At 38.6% G+C, this 22,593-nt stretch overlaps 1 protein-coding gene across 3 annotated transcripts in view; it reads right to left on the reverse strand.

Annotated features, from left to right (window-relative positions):
* Nucleotides 1-13,569, reverse strand: part of trim44 (tripartite motif containing 44) — a 163,276-nt gene extending 149,707 nt beyond the window's left edge. For all 3 annotated transcript variants that reach the window (XM_061969972.1, XM_061969975.1, XM_061969974.1), the window contains exons 1-3: nucleotides 13,385-13,569; nucleotides 8,228-8,862; nucleotides 2,934-3,011 (exon numbers count right to left, since the gene is read on the reverse strand). In XM_061969972.1, coding sequence (XP_061825956.1) covers nucleotides 2,934-3,011; nucleotides 8,228-8,845 — 696 coding nt within the window. In that variant the 5' untranslated portion in view covers nucleotides 8,846-8,862; nucleotides 13,385-13,569. The remainder of the gene's footprint in view (nucleotides 1-2,933; nucleotides 3,012-8,227; nucleotides 8,863-13,384) is intronic.
* Nucleotides 13,570-22,593: the final 9,024 nt, after the last annotated feature.

The following is a 22,593-nucleotide window of genomic DNA, read 5'->3' on the forward strand; positions in this document are numbered from 1 at the left end:
AGCATCAAGGGTTGGAATTGGGGGTTATTAAATCACCAAAAAATATTCCCGGGCGCGGCGCCGCTGCTGCCCACTGCTCCCCTCACCTCCCAGGGGGTGATCAAGGGGATGGGTCAAATGCAGAGGACAAATTTCATTACACCTCGTGTGTGTGTGACAATCATTGGTACTTTAACTTAACTTTAACTTTACACATACAAACTGTAGCACACAAAAAAGCACATTTAATAAAAAAAATTTTTATTATTGTCTTACCTTTACTTATAAAATAAGTCCATGAGCCGCTGTTGTGCTGGATTAATGCACCCCCTGACGAGAGTGTTATATCAATTAAAGCCCTCACTTAAACTTTCCACGTGCAAGATTGAATCTATTTAAAAAAGTGTAACCGAGGGTTTATAAATGTTGCCTATACTGTATGAAACTACAAAATAACAAACACGGAGACTCCAGTTTACACGAGGACCACTTTATTTACCTTCTTTCAAAAACTTCCGCTCAACTCCAACGTGTCATCACTTCCGCTCTTAGCGCCTTCAAAATAAGAGCTCAAGGCATATACTGTATAACAGGAACTTAACATCACAAAGAGGAAAGCCCATAAAAATAGGTTACAAAATGTATTTAATAAGAAGCCAAAAAGTGCAAAAACAATAATGTTCGTGTTGGAGGAGTTGTGAATTAGGTACACTTGCAGTCTGCAGGTGTACCTAATGTTGTGGCCCTGCAGTCATTCACAACTCCTCCAACACAAACATTATTGTTTTTGCACTTTTTGGCTTCTTATGAAATAACTTTTTTAAATATATTCAATCTTGCACGTGGAAAGTTTAAGTGTGGGCTTTAGTTGATATAACACTCCTGTCAGGGGTTGCCGTGCATTCTACGGCGGGGGTGCAGGAGGCGAGCCTCAGCCAGTGCGTCTTTTGCAGCCGGTTTTATGATCGCTCAGCACAAGAAATACTTTACACACATACAGTTGTTGACAAAATACACTGTACATTATATACCTCGGCTAACTAAACTATAGAAATGTATAATATAGTTCATATAGCAATACGGTCTCACTGCACAGCAGGCCAGCAGTTAGCCGAGTCCGCAATCCATGGTGAGGCACAACGCAGTGACGTGCCTCAACTGGCTGCTGTTCACCGCACCGTCTCTTCTCAGTATTTGAACGGCAAATGTGAAAATTCAGCGATTTTAAATAAAAATAATCTAAACGGGTGAAGTTAAATGGAAAATAACTTTATAGTATAATCATTGGATACATATAACAATTTAATTAAAAAAAAAATCTTTTTACATTTTTTTTCTTTCCATGATGGCAGGTGTGGCCTCACCTGCCTCTAGTGACTGCACGTCACTGAGATATATTCATGGAGTGCAGGCCTTGTTATGAATTTAGTGTTTGAGCTACTCCGTAATACAACCTGGTTTCAAGACAACTTCAAAGATGCGTTATCCTTTATATTTTATGTTTTAGTTGACTAAATTTACTGTAATTTTAGTCGGCTAAAATTAGACTATGTCACGGTTGGTTACACCAGTCCGTGCCGTTATGTCGGGACTTTGTTTGGATTGGATATTCTTCATGTGGACCCTCTTTTCTCCTTCCGTGAGTTTTGCTTTATTCCAACATTCCTTTTGTTGTTTTGCACCTGTCAGTTTTAGTTTAGTTTTTGCATAGCCCTCCCTATGCTTCGGTGCCTTCCCAGCGGCACTCATATTTGTTTGTTTTGAGCATCATTAACTTTTACCTGCACATTGCATCCTCGATCTTCTGCATCTTGGGAACACGGCACTAATCGCCATCATGCGACCCGAGCATCACAGAAAGTCCCGACCAAGACATACAGATGTTCCCGCAATCACAGACGAAGACTACGAGAAGTTTTTTTGGCCTTAAAAAGAGGCAGAGGCTCAACGGTACCCCCCTGAGGTATTAGAGACACTGATGTGGGGGCCAGATGGCGGTCTGGTCTCTATAGACTCTTTTTGGATGAGGGCCAAGCCTGCACGTCACCGACAAAGGCGGAAGTTGGCGTCGTCGCGATGCGCAGCCCTCGCCAAGGCCTATGGGGGAATTTGGAAACCCAAACGGCAATGTGGCTGAACTTCTCATGTGGACGCTCTTTCCACTTGCTGTGAGTTTTGCTTTATTCCAGCAATTATTTTGTTGTTTTTCACCTGTCAGTTTTAGTTTCTTTTTGCATAGCCCTCCCTATGCTTCGGTGCCTTATCTTTGTTTGTTTTGAGCATCATTAAATACTTTTACCTGCAAGTTGCCTCCTTGATCTTCTGCATCTTGGGAACACGCCACTAATCGCCGTCATGCGACCCGAACGTCACAGACTAAAACTAAATCAATTTAAATGATGAAAATATGACTAAAACGAAAATACATTTTCGTCAAAGACTATGACCAAAATTCCTGCCAAAATGAACACCGCTTGCACTAATTTAAACCTTGATGCAGATTTGATGTACATTAACCGTGCAGCCCTACTACACATTGACAAAGAGAATAAGGAACTAATTTAAATATTGTGTTGATATTGTTAAAATGTCAATAGTGCTCACTATAAAAACATTAAAAGATTTACAGTTAATACAAGTGATTGGTATCGGCCGATCTCACTCAGCAGCATAAAACCATGATAGGAACATCCCTAACCGCAACCATACTTTTGTACATAAAAAGGAGCCTCCAATGGCCAACAACACCTTGTGTTGTTATCTAAACAGTACCATTTGTTTGCTTGTCTGTATTAATAATTGTGCATTTGGAATTCAGAACAATACTTTAAGAATAAATAACAAAGGTCATCTGAACCCAATCAGCTCACTCTCTGCAACGACAAGGCTCCAGAGAAAAGCTTCATTTGAACTTGCTCACACTCTGTTTATGCAGAAGTTTAGAATAGACTCACCTTTGGGTTGGTCCACTTGTTTGTGATTTTCTGTCCCATCTGTCGTGTACAGCCCAGCAGGTCATAACCCTGTCTATTCTACACCATACAAGCACAAAGCAGATGCAATACATTAAATTCAAACATGTAGGAAAATATTATTTCTGTGAAACTCAATCACAAAATAGTTTTAGCCACATAATGAGGTATGCAAGGCAAATGCCGTGGACACCTTTTAAAGGGTCACAGGCTGAAAAAGAGATGAGAATAAGTCCTGAGAATGGTACACAATTCTTTCACAGGAATACAAAGACATGTGAAGTACCATTAGTAGGATACAATTTTTGGGCAGTTTTAGCATAAATAATACAGCCTTGGGCTGAGAGTGACCCTTTTTGTCTCATGCCAATCCATATGTGGCCCTGATGGAAGAAAAAGCACTGCAGCCAATGTGCTCTACTTCTGTTTTCAGAGGCTTTGCCGCAGGGCAGAGGACGGCGCTGTGTTTCTACAGCCAACACACCATGATGGTCACTGCTTCTCTGTTGTATATTTTATGAGCGAATCTATTTTCCCATTCAGTTAACATTCACAAATATATTTCACTGCTAAAAAACACAGTTTCTGGTGATGGGCCATTTTTTATCAGAGCAGTTTTACTGGGGTTATAAATTGTAATATTGGAAATTTTGAGTGCCAAGGAAATAATCAGTGATAGACTTCACCCTACCCAAAACTATGTCATACTGATTTCTAGTGCTACTATGGTAACTCGTAGTGGGTGTACTCCATTTTGCACAGTTCTTAGCGGTACCTTACACTTTAAGTACCCATGATTGTCACACACACACACTAGGTGTGGTGAAATTTGTCCTCTGCATTTGACCCATCCCCTTGATCACCCCCTGGGAGGTGAGGAGAACAGTGAGCAGCAGCAGTGGCCACGCCCGGGAATCATTTTTGGTGATTTAACCCCCAACTCTTCCAACCCTTGATGCTGAGTATCAAGCAAGGAGGTAATGGGTCCCATTTTTAAAGTCTTTGGTGTGACTCGGCCGGGGTTTGAACTCACGACCTACCGATCTCAGGCAGTATATACCTGAAACTAGTGCATTACATCAACATTTAAAGAGTTCCTTTAGTATGAAATGAAATCCAAAAGTAGAATGTGTAAAATGATGGCCTACCACTGTCACATTACAAATTTATTAATGTATTATATACATTACTTTTCTCCATTGGTAGTACATTAGTACATGTCTCAATGTCTCAGTACACTTTAAGTACAGGTAGCCTATGGTTAGCACAGTTAGCCTACATTTTCCAAGTAAATAGATTGCGTTGCTCGGAATTGTTGATTCTTAGTATAATTGTTGTTCTTTCCAAAACATGTCAAAATAATGTAATTGTACAAGTCATCACATGCAGAATAGTCTGTTCAACATTACTGAAGAACATAATACCATGGATACCAAATATGAATCTCAATTAGAACATTTGATAAATTCCATCTTCCATCCATCTTCTTCCGCTTATCCGAGGTCGGGTCGCAGGGGCAGCAGCCTAAGCAGGGAAGCCCAGACTTCCCTCTCCCCAGTCACTTCGTCCAGCTGTTCCTGTGGGACCCCGAGGCGTTCCCAGGCCAGCCGGGAGACATAGTCTTCCCAACGTGTCCTGGGTCTTCCCCGCGGCCTCCTACCGGTCGGACGTGCCCTAAACACCTCCCTAGGGAGGCGTTCGGGTGGCATCCTGAACAGATGCCCGAACCACCTCATCTGGCTCCTCTCGATGTGGAGGAGCAGCGGCTTTACTTTGAGCTCCCCCCGGATGGCAGAGCTTCTCACCCTATCTCTAAGGGAGAGCCCCGCCACCCGGCGGAGGAAACTCATTTCGGCCGCTTGTACCCGTGATCTTGTCCTTTCGGTCATGACCCAAAGCTCATGACCATAGGTGAGGATGGGAACGTAGATCGACCGGTAAATTGAGAGCTTTGCCTTCCGGCTCAGCTCCTTCTTCACCACAACGGATCGATACAGCGTCCGCATTACTGAAGACGCCGCACCGATCCGCCTGTCGATCTCACGATCCACACTTCCCTCACTCGTAAACAAGACTCCGAGGTACTTGAACTCCTCCACTTGGGGCAAGATCTCCTCCCCAACCCGGAGATGGCACTCCACCCTTTTCCGGGCGAGAACCATGGACTCGGACTTGGAGGTGCTGATTCTCATCCCAGTCGCTTCACACTCGGCTGCGAACCGATCCAGTGAGAGCTGAAGATCCTGGCCAGATGAAGCCATCAGGACCACATCATCTGCAAAAAGCAGAGACCTAATCCTGCAGCCACCAAACCAGATCCCCTCAACGCCTTGACTGCGCCTAGAAATTCTGTCCATAAAAGTTATGAACAGAATCGGTGACAAAGGGCAGCCTTGGCGGAGTCCAACCCTCACTGGAAACGTGTCCGACTTACTGCCGGCAATGCGGACCAAGCTCTGGCACTGAGCATACAGGGAGCGGACTGCCACAATCAGACAGTCCGATACCCCATACTCTCTGAGCACTCCCCACAGGACTTCCCGAGGGACACGGTCGAATGCCTTCTCCAAGTCCACAAAACACATGTAGCCTGGTTGGGCAAACTCCCATGCACCCTCAAGGACCCTGCCGAGAGTATAGAGCTGGTCCACAGTTCCACGACCAGGACAAAAACCACACTGTTCCTCCTGAATCCGAGGTTCGACTATCCGGCGTAGCCTCCTCTCCAGTACACCTGAATAGACCTTACCGGGAAGGCTGAGGAGTGTGATCCCACGATAGTTGGAACACACCCTCCGGTTCAGCCTTCTTAAAGAGAGGAACCACCACCCCGGTCTGCCAATCCAGAGGTACCGCCCCCGATGTCCACGCAATGCTGCAGAGTCTTGTCAACCAAGACAGCCCCACAGCATCCAGAGCCTTAAGGAACTCCGGGCAGATCTCTCATTTGATAAATTGATTACAATAATTGACAGCTAAATAAAACTAGAACTTTAACGAAGGAGTTTCACACATGGCATATGATTAATCAAACAGTATGTTTAGTTACCCGTCAGATGCTGTCCATGATTGCGACCAATGAAGAAGTGTTAGTTATGAAACTCCCAACTTTATTGACAGCACTGTCGACTACATAGAATTTTCCTGGTTTGTGTATGTTTATATTACGATATGTTATGCTGCATATGTGTTTTTACTCTGATACATGGCAGTTGTTTTTTGCGTGTGAATAAAAATGCGTAGCAGTATGACTATATGAGTGCACCGTGCGATGTCAAACTTAAGAAGCTACTTTTACCATAAAATCATTTTCACCATTTGCACACACAATTATATTCTCTTAGCTTTTTAAAGTTTTTAAAGTAAAAAAAATAGTGCATGCAAGTCAAAGTTTGAATACAGAGGACCCGAAGAAACTATATAGAAATGTATGGACTGGATCAAAGGTTACACAGAATATAACCAAAAAATAAATCTTCATTCATAAATGTCGACTTCTATATCGATCTTAGCACTGACTCTGACTCTCTATCCCAACCCAACTGGTCAAGACAGAGTCTGGTTTCTGTCGGAGGTATCTTTCCTAAGGGGAGTTTTTCCTTGCCTCTGTCGCCAAGTGCTTGCTCATGTGGGGTTCAGTTGGCTCGCTTTAAATTGTTCCTCACCGCACAGAGGTGGGACCAGACAAGGTCTGCTTCTTCCGACTCCTTTTGGACGTTTGATAATTTCAGCAAAAACGTGTGCTTTTGAATTTTTAACATGTTCCAAATCAATTTAAATCAGAATATTACAGTAAGCATTGTCAATAAATGACTGGGTTAAGATGAGAGGTGGACATTAGGGATATTTCAATGGCTTTGCTATTGTAATAGACATCTTAAAGATTTTGACTAGCAGTGTTTACACAATGCCAAATGGACAATGCATGTTGGGGGCACAGACTATGAATAGCATATGGAAAGGATTTCTGTTTTGACACAAGTGAACAGTTTTGGGTAAGAGGACAGGTTTTGCAGGTGAACCAGGGTATTGTGCTGAACCATCCAAGTTATTTTAACAAAAAAGTGTTGAGAATGTCGGCTCTGTTTCTAGAAATGAGCCAAGTCAACTGAGAAGAATGTTTGTATTTTGGTGCAACTGACTTTATGGAAAATTGATTTAGTTTCGAAGCATGACTGAAAAGTTTTGAGATAGATGAGCTCCAGTGATGTGCTGAAATGTTGGATCGTCTTGCCAAATTATCTTACTTTTTAAAATGTATTTTTTCTGTTTCGGGAAATGAGCTAACTCAGTGGGGGAAAAAACATGTAAAACAACAAATAAAACACATACTAAGAAAGGCTGACTTTTTAAAAATTTGCTTAAAACTAGAAATCTCTGTGTACCTGACAATACAATACACAATACATGGCCCACAATAAGGACTATACTGCAAAGTCGTTATCCAGCTTTGTCCCAGCCAACATGAGTCCACACGTAGACATGTAAAATGGTAACTTGATATTGTGTAACACTCCAATTGTATACACATGCAGGGCTCGAATTTAACCACGGCAACCGCGGCCCTCGTCATTTGCGGTAATGCCCTAAAAAATTGACCAGCATCTGCGGCAAGAACATTCCGTGCCCGCCCTTGACTTTGTATTTGTTAATGGACTAGGGATGTAACAATAAACGGTATAATAATAATTTGCGATAAAATTCCAGACGGTTAGTAATACCATCTAATTTTTTTAATTACCGAAAAAACGTCATTTTACACAATTTGATTACGATAACGATTCAGGAGCTACGATTCGATTAAAACTCGATTATTGATGCATCTTTAATTTATGTATAGTGATGCAGTCTTACACTTCTTTTCGTTTCACTAAATAAGCGTTTATCACTTGAAACTTAAAAAAATACAATTAATTTGTAATAAAAAAAACAGTTAAATTAGTTCCCACATTTAATAAAGTAATGAAAATGTGTGCAAAACTGGACCATAAGTGTCCGATAGTAAAGGAGCAAATCGGACCTCTCGGTGAGGTGGCTTGTTGCAGTCAGCCACATTTTAGAACTGTCTGCATTACTTTATATACAATAAATAAATCGATTTTCGACGTTTACTAATTGATCCTATAATCGTCCCTGTCCGAATTGCGATGCATCTAAAATTGATTATTTCCCTCATCTCTAATGACTACTGTGTTACATAGTATATTGTTTAGTACAGGTCATCTATTATGTTAGTGTCACAACACTGTGCATTAAAAATAGTCTACATGACTCACCTTCTGCCAGTTATAAGCCTCATGCAGAGTGATAATTTCATGTTGCTGGTGCTCACCCTGCACAGCACACAAAACACAGATAATCTTTTCATCTGGTTTACAGTAGAGGGAGCCTTCCTGCCCATGCTCCTTGCAGCGCAGTCTCTCTACTGTCACAGTGTCCCTCTTCACTGCCTCTGCAGCAGCGATGCTCTTCTGCCCTTCTACTGAACCCTCAGCTCCCAAATCAGTCCCTCGAAGCAGCAGGCCATTCTTGGATCCATGGCTATTCTCAGCATTACCGCTCTCATCTCCAAGTGCCACTTCACTCAAATCTACATCCTGTACATGCAGCAACCCTATCAAAGCCTCCTCCTTGGCTCCACTTTCGATTCCGGAGTCTATGTTGCAGCAAAGTCCATTCGCTAGCGTCTCCTCATGGTTATACGGAGTTAGCGGGTGATGTGTGCTGGAGGCGTGTCTGTCAGCATGCACACAGCAGAAGGCAAAGCTGCAGGTGTTGCAGACTTGCATGGCAAGTTGAGCCTCATCAGGCTCGCATGCATCACATGTCCCATCCATCTGTGGCAGCTCCTCCAGTCTCACGGCTCCTTCCCAAGGTTTTTCTTTGTGGTCCATAGAAGCTTATAATATATCTGGGTGTCAAAAAGAGAGTGTATTGTAGATGACACAGTAAGTAGAGGACAGGGTAATATTAACAGTGACCTTCCTGTTTGCACAGTGGAAAGTTCAACACACTCAGAACTAATTCCCTCAGATTTAATAGTCTCGAAATAGAAGAGGAACTTAATGGAAGAAGCCCAAACACACAGAAACAAGCTTAACTAGAGCACATCATTTTACAAGGGCAGGAAAAACAGGAAGACCTAATCTGCAGTCACGGAACTATTTGTGTGCAAACACACTCACTTTGTTTACTGACTCAAAATAAGTGCTGGCCTTGTAGGCTGATGCCTGTACCTGCAATCACCTCCTTTAGCTCCCTGCATGTCCTCTACTCAGCACTGAAGTATCACATCGGTTGTTTTATAAAATAATGTGGCTTCAAACGGATTATATATTCGATGATTAAAGAGGCCCTAGGACCATGTTGTTACAATGTTGAATAATCGTGTTGAATAATGCCTAAGAATCAAATCGTAATGCTTATGCATTTTGGCGTGAGCTTGCACGCAGTTTTGGATGTCTCTCTTTGCGGGGTTTTGCAGTCTGGCTACACTCTGACGCCACAGTGAGGTGAGTGTACTTATTTGGACCAGAAGTCAAGCTCTCAGCCTGAGGGGGCGGAGCACCTCCCCCCTCTGCTTCAGACTATGAAGAAACAGAACAAAAAGGTAGGATAAGGTATTATTTTCATATACTTTTGTAATTGTGGCAGGCGCATAACTGTGAAATGCGAAGACATAAATGTTTCATCTTTATATGCTCTTTTATGCAGCTCTGAATCGATAAGGAGTGTCTGCAGATGGACCTATTGTTGTGACGCTATATAATGTTTATTTTCGACCGTGACAATTTTTCGATTCATGATAGGTATATATATTCGGGGTGTAACGGTACACAAAAATTTCGGTTCGATAGGTACCTCGGTTCAGAGGTCACGGTTCGGTTCATTTTCGGTACAGCAACAAAACAACAAAATATACATTTTTTGGTTATTTATTTACCAAATTTGTAAACAATGGCTTTATCCTTTTAACATTGGGAACACTATAATAATTCTGCCCACGTTAATCAACATTAAACTGCCTCAAGTTGTTGCTCAGATTAAATACAATGACAAAACGTTTCTTCTACATATAAAAAGTGCAACATTAAACAGTTTCAAGTCAACTCATCATGCTTAATTTATTACAGCATTTGGGAAGCCTGTAGTTGATTTTTATTATGTAAATATTTTTATCAACATGTGATAGCAGGGACCCTGCCATTCAAAACTAGGCTGCTGCAATACTAATGATTAATGTAACTATAGCTGAAAAAATAGTTCAATAGCAATAGGAGAGACTACACACACACGCACACACACACACACACACACACACACGCACACACACACGCACACCGTGAAATGAGCTAACGTTACGCTAAAAGCTAATTAGCCTTCACCTCAAGCCAGGACTGCGAGCGAACTGAGCTGCAGTTTAAGTTTCTAGAAGGTCAACCGGCTCATAGTGATGTTACGAGTAGTTGACTGGGAGGTGTTTATTATAATTTGGGGAGAGTACGCTGCCTTATGCTCACCTGCTAAACACCTATGTGCTCGACGCTGTAGCGCTGACTACATGTGCTCTGAATACGCACTGCTGATTGGCTGTTACCGCTCTGAATACCGCTTTTTGTTAGCCAATCAGATGGTTGTGTGGGTGGGACAATGCTGGGTGCTGAGACAGAGGCAGAAGAAGCAAAGCAGCTTGTTAAGACTTTAGCTTAGAAACTCGTTCGGTATACCTCCAAACCGAACCGAAACCCCCGTACCGAAACGGTTCGATACAAATACACGTACCGTTACACACCTAATATATATATATATATATATATATATATATATATATATATATATATATATATATATACATATCATTCTTATAGGGATGAAATAGCCTCTGTGTTTTTTCCTGACCTAACTTATATGCCGCTCTACCCCAATATTGAGCACTGTATAACGGATAAATCCCAGAAACCTCGACTATATATGTATATATATATGTATATATATATATATATATATATATATATATATATATATATATATATATATATATATATATATATATATATGTATGTATATATATATATATATATATGTATATATATATATATATATATATATATATATATATATATATATATATATGTATGTATGTATACTATATATATATATATATATATATATATATATATATATATATATATATATATATATATATATATATATATATATATATATGATAAATGGGTTGTACTTGTATAGCGCTTGTCTACCTTCAAGGTACTCAAAGCGCTTTGACACTACTTCCACATTTACCCATTCACACACACATTCACACACTGATGGAGGGAGCTGCCATGCAAGGCGCGAACCAGCACCCATCAGGAGCAAGGGTGAAGTGTCTTGCTCAGGACACAACGGACATGACGAGGTTGGTACTAGGTGGGGATTGAACCAGGGACCCTCGGGTTGCGCACGGCCACTCCTCCACTGTATATATATGCATATAGATATATAATATGCTACTTTTGGAGAGGCTGGGCTGTGGTTTCTTTGCAATCTGGGTACGCCTACAGAAACGAACATCTTGCAGACAGACTTAAAAAGTGGGTTATAAAAGTGACTATGGAGCAGAATTTACGCAAAGTTTACACCAAAGCATATCCAATAGGTACTGTATTATCTAGACCGTAAGGATGTGTTTTAACTGTAGATTAAAAATCACCATAGGTACCCTATTACCCAGTTTTACTATTCAAACGGTGTGTAATGTCACAGTGGCCAAAGCTATTAAATATGCTTGTTAAATAAAACATCTGCCTTGTTTTATTGACTACTTAGGCCTACTATGCTACTGTATTTTAATGTTGGTCATTATGGTGGTACTTGGAGAGCCAAGTGTTTTCTGAAGTGGTATTTGGGGAAAAGAGTTTGAGAACCACTGCTTTAGACAATTAATTATATTCTTGCACGGAGCCACACTTCAACAGTTTCTATGACATTCTGCTTGATATTTAGCTACAAACAGGTAAATGTTACGAACACTATATCGTGCACTGTATAATAACACCACAATAAACTGTTGAACAGGACATTACAAAATGGTCGAGATCTTGTGCTAAACCTTGCTTTTTTCACCCATATTCTCTCATTTTGGTAGACAACCCACATCTTTTAACTATGAAAAAGTGTTTGGAGTGGACTACAAAGAATAGTACCTCGCAACCAAGTCCCACATTTTGCAGAATATTAAACGTTTGGATGATTAATTCTCACAATAATTGCAAAAAAATAAATTTTTCACAGTAGAGTTGAGTTGAGTTTGAGGATATTTCGAACATGCATGCATACAACTTGATACATCACAATGTCCAGTTTCTCTATTCAACATGTTCAAAAATGAGTAGGAAGAAGCAGAGCTTATTTAATCCTACCCCTTTTCTTTTACATAACAGTTGCTAAAACGTTTGTTCACTTCCTGTTCTCAATTTATTCAAAATATTCTCCATAAGTAGTAACAATAAAAATAAATAAATAATACTCGGTGAACTAAGTTATATTTCATATGGTGAGATGAGTAAGATTATCTCGAAAATGAACGGATGGATGAAATAAATTCTGAATGTCATGGTTCTTCTTATTTGTACTTTGTAAACACTTTAAGTTTGAAGAGTTTCTTGAAGTGGATCAATTTAGTACATTGTTTGATTCCTTTGCTTAATCCATTCCATAATTTAATTCCACATACAGATATACTGATGGTTTTAAGTGTTGTACGGGCGTACATGTTTTAAATTATTTTTTTCTCTTAAGAGTATATTTCTCCTCTTTTGTAGAGAATAATTTTTGTATATTCTTGGGTAGCAGATTGTAGTTTGCTTTGTGCATAATTTTAGCTGTTTGCAAATTCAATGTGTCGTGGAATTTCAGTATTTTTGATTCAATTAATAAAGGGTTTGTATGTTCTCTATATCCAACATGATGTATTATTCTAACTGATCTTTTTTGTAACACCGTTAATGAATGAAGTGTACTTTTTATAGTTATTTCCCCATATTACTGCACAATAACTGGTAACACTAGCGAGCAGTAGAGAATATGAAGTGATTTTTGGTCTAGAACATGTTTTGCTTTATTCATTATTGACATGTTGCTTGCTACTTTATATTGTATATTTTTTAGATGACATTTCCAGTTCAATGTTAAACACAAAAGTGCAAAACCATTTGGTATTATGTGGCTAATGAGCAAACGTTTAGTCTTTGCAGCACCCTACCTAGTTTCCACTGGCGACGCACACACAGACACACATCTGCGTGGAAGCGTTGCAAACATATACCATAAAATTGCATTCTTAACGCAAACACAGACCCTACGTTTCCCCACAATCTGGATCAGAAAAAGTATGAAGTTATTACCAACAGTGAGTGACATATGTTACTTACTCGTCGGTGTCTTCGCGCCCCAAACCCAGCTTTTTCCGAACACGGCTTCGTTTAAGATACGCCCGCTGAGGTATTTAAGGTAACTTATTATTCCTTAAAATTACATTACTGACATGTTTAGTGATCAAATGTAATGTTTGATGTGAAGAGGCTGAGCGCAGAGTGGTGTTTACTTCCGTGTTTTTCCTAACTTCCGCTATGACGTCACATGTGTGGCCGCGTGTATTGCAGCGCATCTATTTGTTTTATTATCGCTTTACACCAGTGGTTCTTAACCTTTTTGGGGGTACCGAACCCCACCAGTTTCATATGCGCATTCACCGAACCCTTCTTTAGTGAAAAATAAAATGTTTTTTCTTTTTTTTTAATTCAAGAAAAAGTATGTTTTTTTATTGGTGCACAAAATGAACAGTGCATGATTGATTGAGACTTTATTTTTTATTAGTAGGTTGCACAGTGAAGTACATATTCCGTACAATTGACCACTAAATGGTAACACCTGAATACGTTTTTCAACTTGTTTAAGTCGGGGTCCATTCATGATACAGACAGCTAGAGGCGCCGCTAGGAATTTTGGGCCCCATGAAAATCTTTACAGGGCCCCCAACACAGTGTCATCATTTTTTCTGTATAATAATTTCATCATCATTAGGGGCCTCTATGGGCCCCCTCCATCATGGGCCCCTAGAATCCGTCTCCTTTACCCCCCCTTTTCGGCGCCCCTGGATACAGATATATACTATCATGAACATCACCTTGTTTAAAGAACAAAACCAACACAGTGCATGAACTCACAACAAATTACACACCTTACACACATTATCATGAATTGATTAACGTGGACCCCGACTTAAACAAGTTGAAAAACTTATTCGGGTGTTACCATTTAGTGGTCAATTGTACGGAATACCCCTAGGGTTCGATCGAACCCAGGTTAAGAACCACTGCTTTACACCCTTGTTTAATTTGAAAATACAATTGTCATAAAAGGGTGAATTAAAAAATGAAAAAATCAAATAGTACATTTGGGCATGAGTTAATACTTTTGACAACATTTCCTATCACTTCCAGGAACTTTATTAAGCCATGCATTACTAAAAAGTGATAAGAACATTCCTACATTTATGGTAAATGGGTTATACTTTTGAAGTGTATTTCTGGTCTTGTCATCCCTAAGACGTAGCTGCGTAGTTGGATCAAAAGGAAATATCGGACACGCTTTGCTGAACCAAAAGTTGCTTTATTACAAGCGAGCATCATTTAAACAGGTCTGCAGTACCTAACTGGTGAAGCCAAACCATCAGTTTATATATTCCTTCTTTGTCTGTCTGGGTGTGCGCTAAGTCTAAACAGCACCACCTGATTATAAAAGGAGATGTTCGTGTGTAAGTGTCTGGAAAACAACTGCTTTGAGTCATAACTTAAAGGTTGGTGTTTGAACTAGACAGGCAGTCTCCTCTCAAGGATATGGTTATAACTTTTGCATTCCGAAGTCCCAATTAGGGCCTCCTTCCTATGAGAAGTGATCCAATTCACCTGTGAATATCAAACTAAGGTGCCTTGACTTATCATGTGCTCAAACTGAAATACCACTGTGTACTCAAACTTGCAGGTTTGCTTTCTCCAAGATGAATATGGGCATTCACCATATGTACAACATAAAATGAGTTAATTAATACATTTCAACTTGTATATCGCTTTTCTACCTTTCACGGTACTCAAAGCGCTTTGACACTATTTCCACATTCACCCATTCACACACTGATGGCGGGAGCTGCCATGCACGGCGCTAATAACCACAACCTGTCAGGAGCAAGGGTGAAGTGTCTTGCTCAAGGACACAACGGATGTGACTAAGTTTGTAGAAGCTGGGGATCGAACCAGGAACCCTCAGGTTGCTGGCACATGCCGTGCATTTACGCTGCATCTCAATTGTCAGGGTAATTAAATGGAATGTATTGAAATAAGGCTGATGGGAGAGGTATATGTTCACACTGGCAATTCAATGAAAAGAACATTTTAATTAAGTGCAAGTAAGTGAACAGTAATTATCTAATATGAAACTGCAGCTTCTATAGGTCTGCGTCTCTGGGATGTAGACATTTTGTAATTAAAAAAAGAGGATTTAGTAAATGTATTTAGTAGAAAGTAGCGATGTGAAATGACTTATAGTCGACAAGGGAGGCAGGATATATTTTGGTAGTATGGGCGAACACATTGTGAATTAAGAGTATTCTGGGAAGTTTCCTATTATGATATCTGCTTCAGCCATCTGTTCCCTTCTCTTAAGAAACCAGCAGTATGAGACAATGGAACAGTATTAGAGATTTGGACTTTGATTGATTGAGAAGTGTATTGACGTCTTAAAGAATTTAATCCATGTAATGCTTTAAAAAGGCAAATAGATGGCACAAAAAGCCAAAAGGCTTGTTTCCATTGTGGTCTGTCCGACTGACAGATATAGAGGTGACACTCTCGTTGTCCTCAGTGTAATGCTGCAAAGATGCTGCACAGTTTATCGTCACACAAGTGTCATTTTGCAAATTATTATGGTCTGTTGATCTGATTTAAATAACTTGCCATAAACATCCCTCTTGACTGTTCCAAGGAAACTCAGAACTACGGCTCCAAAATGAAAATAGTGTTGTTGTTGCCAATGATTGCTGCTCCCCGTAAAAGACTACTGTCATGTTATTAAGGTACGGAAATATATTTTGCTTCTAAATCAAGTATTTGTGGTCATGAGGAACAAATGTGGGACCTGAAACACTCCATGGGACATTTAATCAGTGCTAGTATAAGAGAGGTGTCAGAATAACAGTTTGACTTGAAGAGCACATTTTTCTGCAATTTAATAACAGCAAGATGGTATCTTAATATACCAAAGTACACAGTTGGTTTCAAATTAAATCTGATAAAATTGGAAATCCTACAACGCATTGAAAGCAAAAGTAATTGACAGCAATCACTAAATACACACTATAAAACAATTAAGACTGCAATTTGTGGGGTCGTTAACTTAGGTTAGAATAGCACACTTTGTACATAGTGAATACACGCCCAAAATGCAGCACAAATCTTTTTTCTTCATTTATTGAGATCCATTATTTGGAAAATTATTGTGCATCCATCCCACAAAATAACTTCAGCAAGTGATTATATATATATATATATATATATATATATATATATATATATATACATATATATATATATATATATATATATATATATATATATATATATATATATATATATATATATATTGTCATATATATATATATATATATATATATATATATGTATATATTATATATGTATATATATATATATATATATATATATATATATATATATATATATATATATATATATATATATATATATATATATATATATATATGACAATATATATATATATGTATATATATATATATATATATATAATATATATATATATATATATATATATATATATATATATATATATATATATATATATATATATATATATATGTCATGATCTGTTGCCCCGATCATGTTTTGTTTAGTTTTGTTCTATTAGTTCCGCTACCTCAGTTCTGTTTTCAGCACCCCTGGATTTGTGTTTTGGTTACCATGGGTGCTGATTAGTTTCACCTGCCTCTGATTAGTGTTCAGCCCGCTCACCTGCTGCCGGGCACTAATAAGAGAGCTATTTATTCACGTTGTGCGCCACACTTGGTCTGGCTTCCTTATTTGCAGTTGGTTAATTCCTGCTTCTATGTTTCTTGATTCCTGATTCCTATGCTAAGTTTTTGCCTTAGCTTCTTGTGCGATCGGCACCTGTCTCTTTTGTTTGTTTCCTGTCTTTTTGTATGTCGTATGATTTATGACAAATAAATCATATCCTACCTGCACGCTCCGTCCTGAGATTTCCGTCTGCATCCTGGGAGAACGACCACGCATAAATATGTGACCCAATCGTGACATATACTGTGTGTGTATATATATATATATATATATATATATATATATATATATATATATATATATATATATATATACATATATATGTATGGCAATTCTGTGAATAGAAACATGTAGAAGAAGTAAATGATCAAGCCCTGCCATTGAAAGTCTGCGTTTTGGAGTCAGTAAATTATGCACATACACTTGAAGTCGTCCCACAACCTCACGGAAAAATCTAGTATCATGCTTTTAATTGTTTATACTTTCTTGGTTTGTGCTGTGAATATTGCTGTTTGTGCTATTTTAGTTTTTGAGCTGTTCAAACATTTTTTATAGGTCAATCTGAGCTCCCAAATTTGCTCCTAATTAAACCCTAAAGTCGTTATTAGGGCTTAGTTTGTGCTGCATTGTTCCGTTAATAATGTTGTTTATGTTGTTATACTTTTTGACTGATTGCAGATGTATTTTTCCCTAGCAAATAAATTAAATAAAAAAATAACTATGGACCAAAAAGTATCTGCTTTGCAATCTCCACTATTTATGATAAGGTGTCACAGAACAACTGAAACCATGTGTTGCTACCTCCTGGAACTCCAGTTGATCACAACTGGACTGTTCACGTTGTCTTAGAAGACGTTTCACCTCTCATCTGAGCAGGAATCATCAGCTCAGATCGAGTGAGATTAGCTCTGTCAGTAGTCGGTCTAGATCTGACAATTTAAGTCCATGAGCATGAACTGATGAAGTCTGCTCAGATGAGAGACAAGCAGGGCAGGTTCTAGGCATGCATATACGAGAAGGCAGTCAGAAATGTGAAGGGGGAATAATGTATACATGCTGTTCCATCATTTTTATGTGCTAATACAGTGGTAACATTGCCTTCTTAATTGAATTTAGATGTTAGCAATGTGTCCAACACCAATGTGGACTGCACTTTGTCAGGCCTCTACCTTCAGTCCTAAACTCCTGCTGGTATTGCTCTTAAGGTCACTGAGGTATGCAAGCCCCTGACCACAATAAGGTGGCAATCCCTCTGGGAGAAAAAAAAACAAAAGTAAAATAAATACAAAGTATCCTTGATCCACATTTTATCAAGAATCACAACGCTTATCTTAACTTGATGGCCTAATTTTTAGATTGAATTTAGCCTGAAGTAGGACTTCAGTTCAGTTCAGTTATTTTATTTATTTCATTCATAAAAAAATTAAACAAAGGAATAAAATATGTTCCAGATGTTGAATCCACACATTTTTATTTATTTTTTTCTCATCTCACAAGGAAAAGCTTCTGATTGGCTCTCCTTCGTTGCTAACCCCAACCCTCTCTCATATGTACGCTATTAAAGAACTGTGATTGGATATATTCTGAACTTGTCCCACCCATCTATAAGACAACATTAGATATGATTGGATTTTGTTTCTGACAACAATTTTGTCTACACTGGCTTACTGGGGGCTAACGGGAGGTGCGTGTGTGTCTCTGTCTGGACTGAGAACATCCATAGAAATCAGTCAATTTTTTATCAATCAATCAATTGATTGATTGGTCTATGGATCAATTGATTGATTGATCCATCTCCATATTTTCTAGAGGAAAGTAAATAAGCACAGATGGAGGCTAAAGGGAATAAGCGGTAGAAAATGGATGGATGGATGGAGGCGGAATAGTAGCGCTGTTTTCTTTGACTTGGGCAAGGCATTTGTTAGCTATGATGTACTGTTTTTAATAAACTGACTGACCATGGTATCTCAAATTACACATGTGCTTGGATTACATTTTACCTGAGAGTGAGATAATAGTGTGGAAGAGTGAAAAATACACTCCTGTGAAAACAGACGCCATGAATTGATTTACGTGGACCCCGACTTAAACAAGTTGAAAAACATATTCGGGTGTTACCATTTAGTGGTCAATTGTACGGAATATGTACTGTACTGTACAATCTACTAATAAAAGTTCCAATCAATCAATCAAAACAGGAGTGATATAGGGCTCTGTTTTAAAGTCACTGCTCTTCAATATCGACAGTATATCAAATACCTCCCATTGGTCTGTGATGTTAATATCAGGGATTCAAATAACTTTATCGTCATGCTAGCACACATGAGACGGCATTAAATTTAGTACGCATTATCACAGATTTAGCCCAATGAGTACCACAACTTTTTGGATGAATTGTACTTGTCAAAGTTGTTTTAATGCAATATACTTTTACTTGTGTATTTTTGTGAAGAAGAAACGCTACTTTTAATCTATTACATTGAGTTTTATTCCAATCACTAATTGTATTTTCAATTATTGAATAGTCCTTACAAAGACGCACTGTAGATTGTTTTGGCTTGTCAGATAGACTTCTTCCAGCGGGCGTTGTCACGTGACTTTGTTTCACCAATCCAACGTAAGCACTTGTTATGATTGACCACAATACACCTATCAAGCAGAGTCTGACAGTCCTATGGCCACACTCAAACTACACACAACAAAAACTGCTGACTAGCATTATGTTTGCGGCCCCGAGAGGGACAAATGGTAGAAAATGGATGGATGAATGTGTGCACTTAATTTTACACACTCCGGCATTTTTTACCAAACCTTTATTTTTTATTTTACAATAACATAATAATACCGTACCGTGGCCTTAATAGCGTGATGATATCATACCGTAAGATTTTGATATCATTACATCCCTAGCAACTTTAATACATTATTTATTCAGTACACACCTGTTCAGTTATGTTCATAATGAGACTGTGATTCGCTGACAGTTACTGTATTCATCCAGGAAATATTCATATTTCATGTTAGCAAGACATATGTTATACAAATAATTTACCATTTTAATTCCAATTCATTTATAGAAAATTGGAAAATCTATTTAACCAGTTGTATCACAGTTTTATTGATCATATAAAACTAATTTGGAAAGAAAAATACAAAAAGGAAAAAGCTTTGGTGTATTTAAGCTACTTTTTTCATTTTGTTGTCGCTTAGTTTAGCTACATTCATCTGTTGGGTACTACTACTTACAATGTAGTGAAGCTATAGAATAACTTGTACTTTAGCTTACTACTTTTTAGCTCAGCTTAACTCACTACACGGAGCTTGCCCAACACTGGCAGTGTTGTCCCGAATCCTAATCATCTATCAAATCATCATTTTCTCTTGTCATCACATTTTAGATGCAGTTATTTACTTTTTTTCATATTTTTGCGGTGGTTGTCAGCCATAATAATGTAATTTAGTTTTTTTATCAATCTATTTTAATATTGCTTTACTTCTTCACATCAAGCAGCATAAACAATTTATAACTGTCATATCAAATCTGATGCCTGACCTGAAGTACAGGAATATGTATCAGGTTCTTCTCAAATGCAGTTAGATTATACAAATTAGCAAACCAAGTTTGGCGAGAGGTCCATATGGTCCAGTATTTTTACTGTAGTAAACCAACAAATGTTTGTTTATATGTGCATGCTTGCACGTGATCAGGGGTAGTGAACAGTGAGATACAGGTGAGACAGGAAGACGAAAGAGCAATGTAGAAGGAGAACTACTTCCCAAAATAATGCCATAAAAGATTGTGATCTAGCAATGTTGTATCGTTATTATTATTGTTGGTTTATAAATATCTACTGACACTACAATCAACCCTAGAAGGGAAAGTAAATTATTAAAGGCTGTTACCCAATCGATCAAAGTGGTTTTCATACTGATTTCTCCTCCACATCCTCATTATTTCCATTCATATACTGTATGAAATGTATAATTCAGTTTTTAAAAATCCTCCCTACAAAGTTTAAAAGGATGCAGAATATGATGAAGAGCCATTCATTCGCTTAAAAATAATTAAAGTTTTCAGTCTAATCATGAAACCGTTTGCTTTTGGTGCTCTCAGATACACTACATTATTCAATATTTTCAAGCAGCTTCAAAGAGTTGAAGAGTTCAAAATACTTTCCAACTAATGTAAAATCGTGTCTGTCTGGGAAAACTATAATTTTCAAATGTGTAATCCTATTTGCTCTATTTCACAATCCGTCACACTGAGTCAACACAACCAAGGGTGTTTTTCCATGCATCATGCAAATCACCAACTCATTACTGTCTGCTGCCAATGGGATCTCTAGACTAATCTCTCAAGCCCTCCCACCTCTCGCCGGTGATAGATGGAACATATTCCTGATTAAAGTCACATTCCTATCTTGGCGAGGGAGTATTGAGGCTGAGTAGACTCCAGTATATCTTCTCCTGCAATGATTGGGTATAGGAAGTGAAAACTGTTGCATTAATCTGTTAAATTTGCAGCCTGAAACTTTTCAAGATTTGTAATGCATCTGTGTCTTGGCCTTGATTACACCATCCTTGACTATCTTGTTTGATCCTAACTTGCTATCAGCCTCCTCCACACACTCTGTGATCAGGGTCACTGTCTTATGCCACTAATTGTAGGGAAGCCATATACAACCAGCAGTTTCCTGCAGCTTCCACGGTTGCGAGAAGGAGATGGAGTAGCAAATATGGAGTGTCGAGGGATGACTGTACATAATTATTGGAAGTGATTAAAGATGGGAGTGGGAGGGTTGTCTGGGCTGCATGCGCTGTGGTTGCAAATAAAATCAAGTCTAATTGAAGTCAATTTTACCCATTACACAGAATGTCCACATGAGACACAACATCATAGCCACCTGTCTATTTGTGTAAGTCAGCCATTTGGTGCTGAAATAGTTTGAGACCATTGAGGCATTAACTCCAGATGGTTGTGTTGTGGTAATTGGAACCAAGACAAGTCAGTAAATTGATGGGGTTTACACACAACTGACTTGAGAGGGAAAAGGTCGACAGTTTCAAGTTGGAGTTGTGTGCCACAAACCATTGACAAACTATACCGCTCTATTCTTTATCCTGTTGAGTGGATAAACTGGCACTGAACAGAGAAAAACAGAATAGCAACAAAAAATAAGGTTATTGTTTGAATTGTATTTGAATGAATGGAATAAATATTTGAGCCTCAAGCAAAATATGACTTAGTACTTGGTGAAGAAACCAAGAGTTCAGCTGTTTCTTGCAGTTGGTCAACAAGTTTTCACACATCTGAGGAAGTATTTTGTTTCCTGAACTAAATCCCGAAGCCAGATTTTCAATGATATTAAGGTGAGGAGACTATAGTGACTCCATTCAAGGTCTGAGTGTCAGCCCTGAGATCGGTAGGTCGTGAGTTCAAACCCCGGCCGAGTCATACCAAAGACTATAAAAATGGG

This window comes from Nerophis lumbriciformis, linkage group LG10 (genome assembly GCF_033978685.3).
Source record: "Nerophis lumbriciformis linkage group LG10, RoL_Nlum_v2.1, whole genome shotgun sequence".
Lineage (NCBI taxonomy): Eukaryota > Metazoa > Chordata > Actinopteri > Syngnathiformes > Syngnathidae > Nerophis > Nerophis lumbriciformis.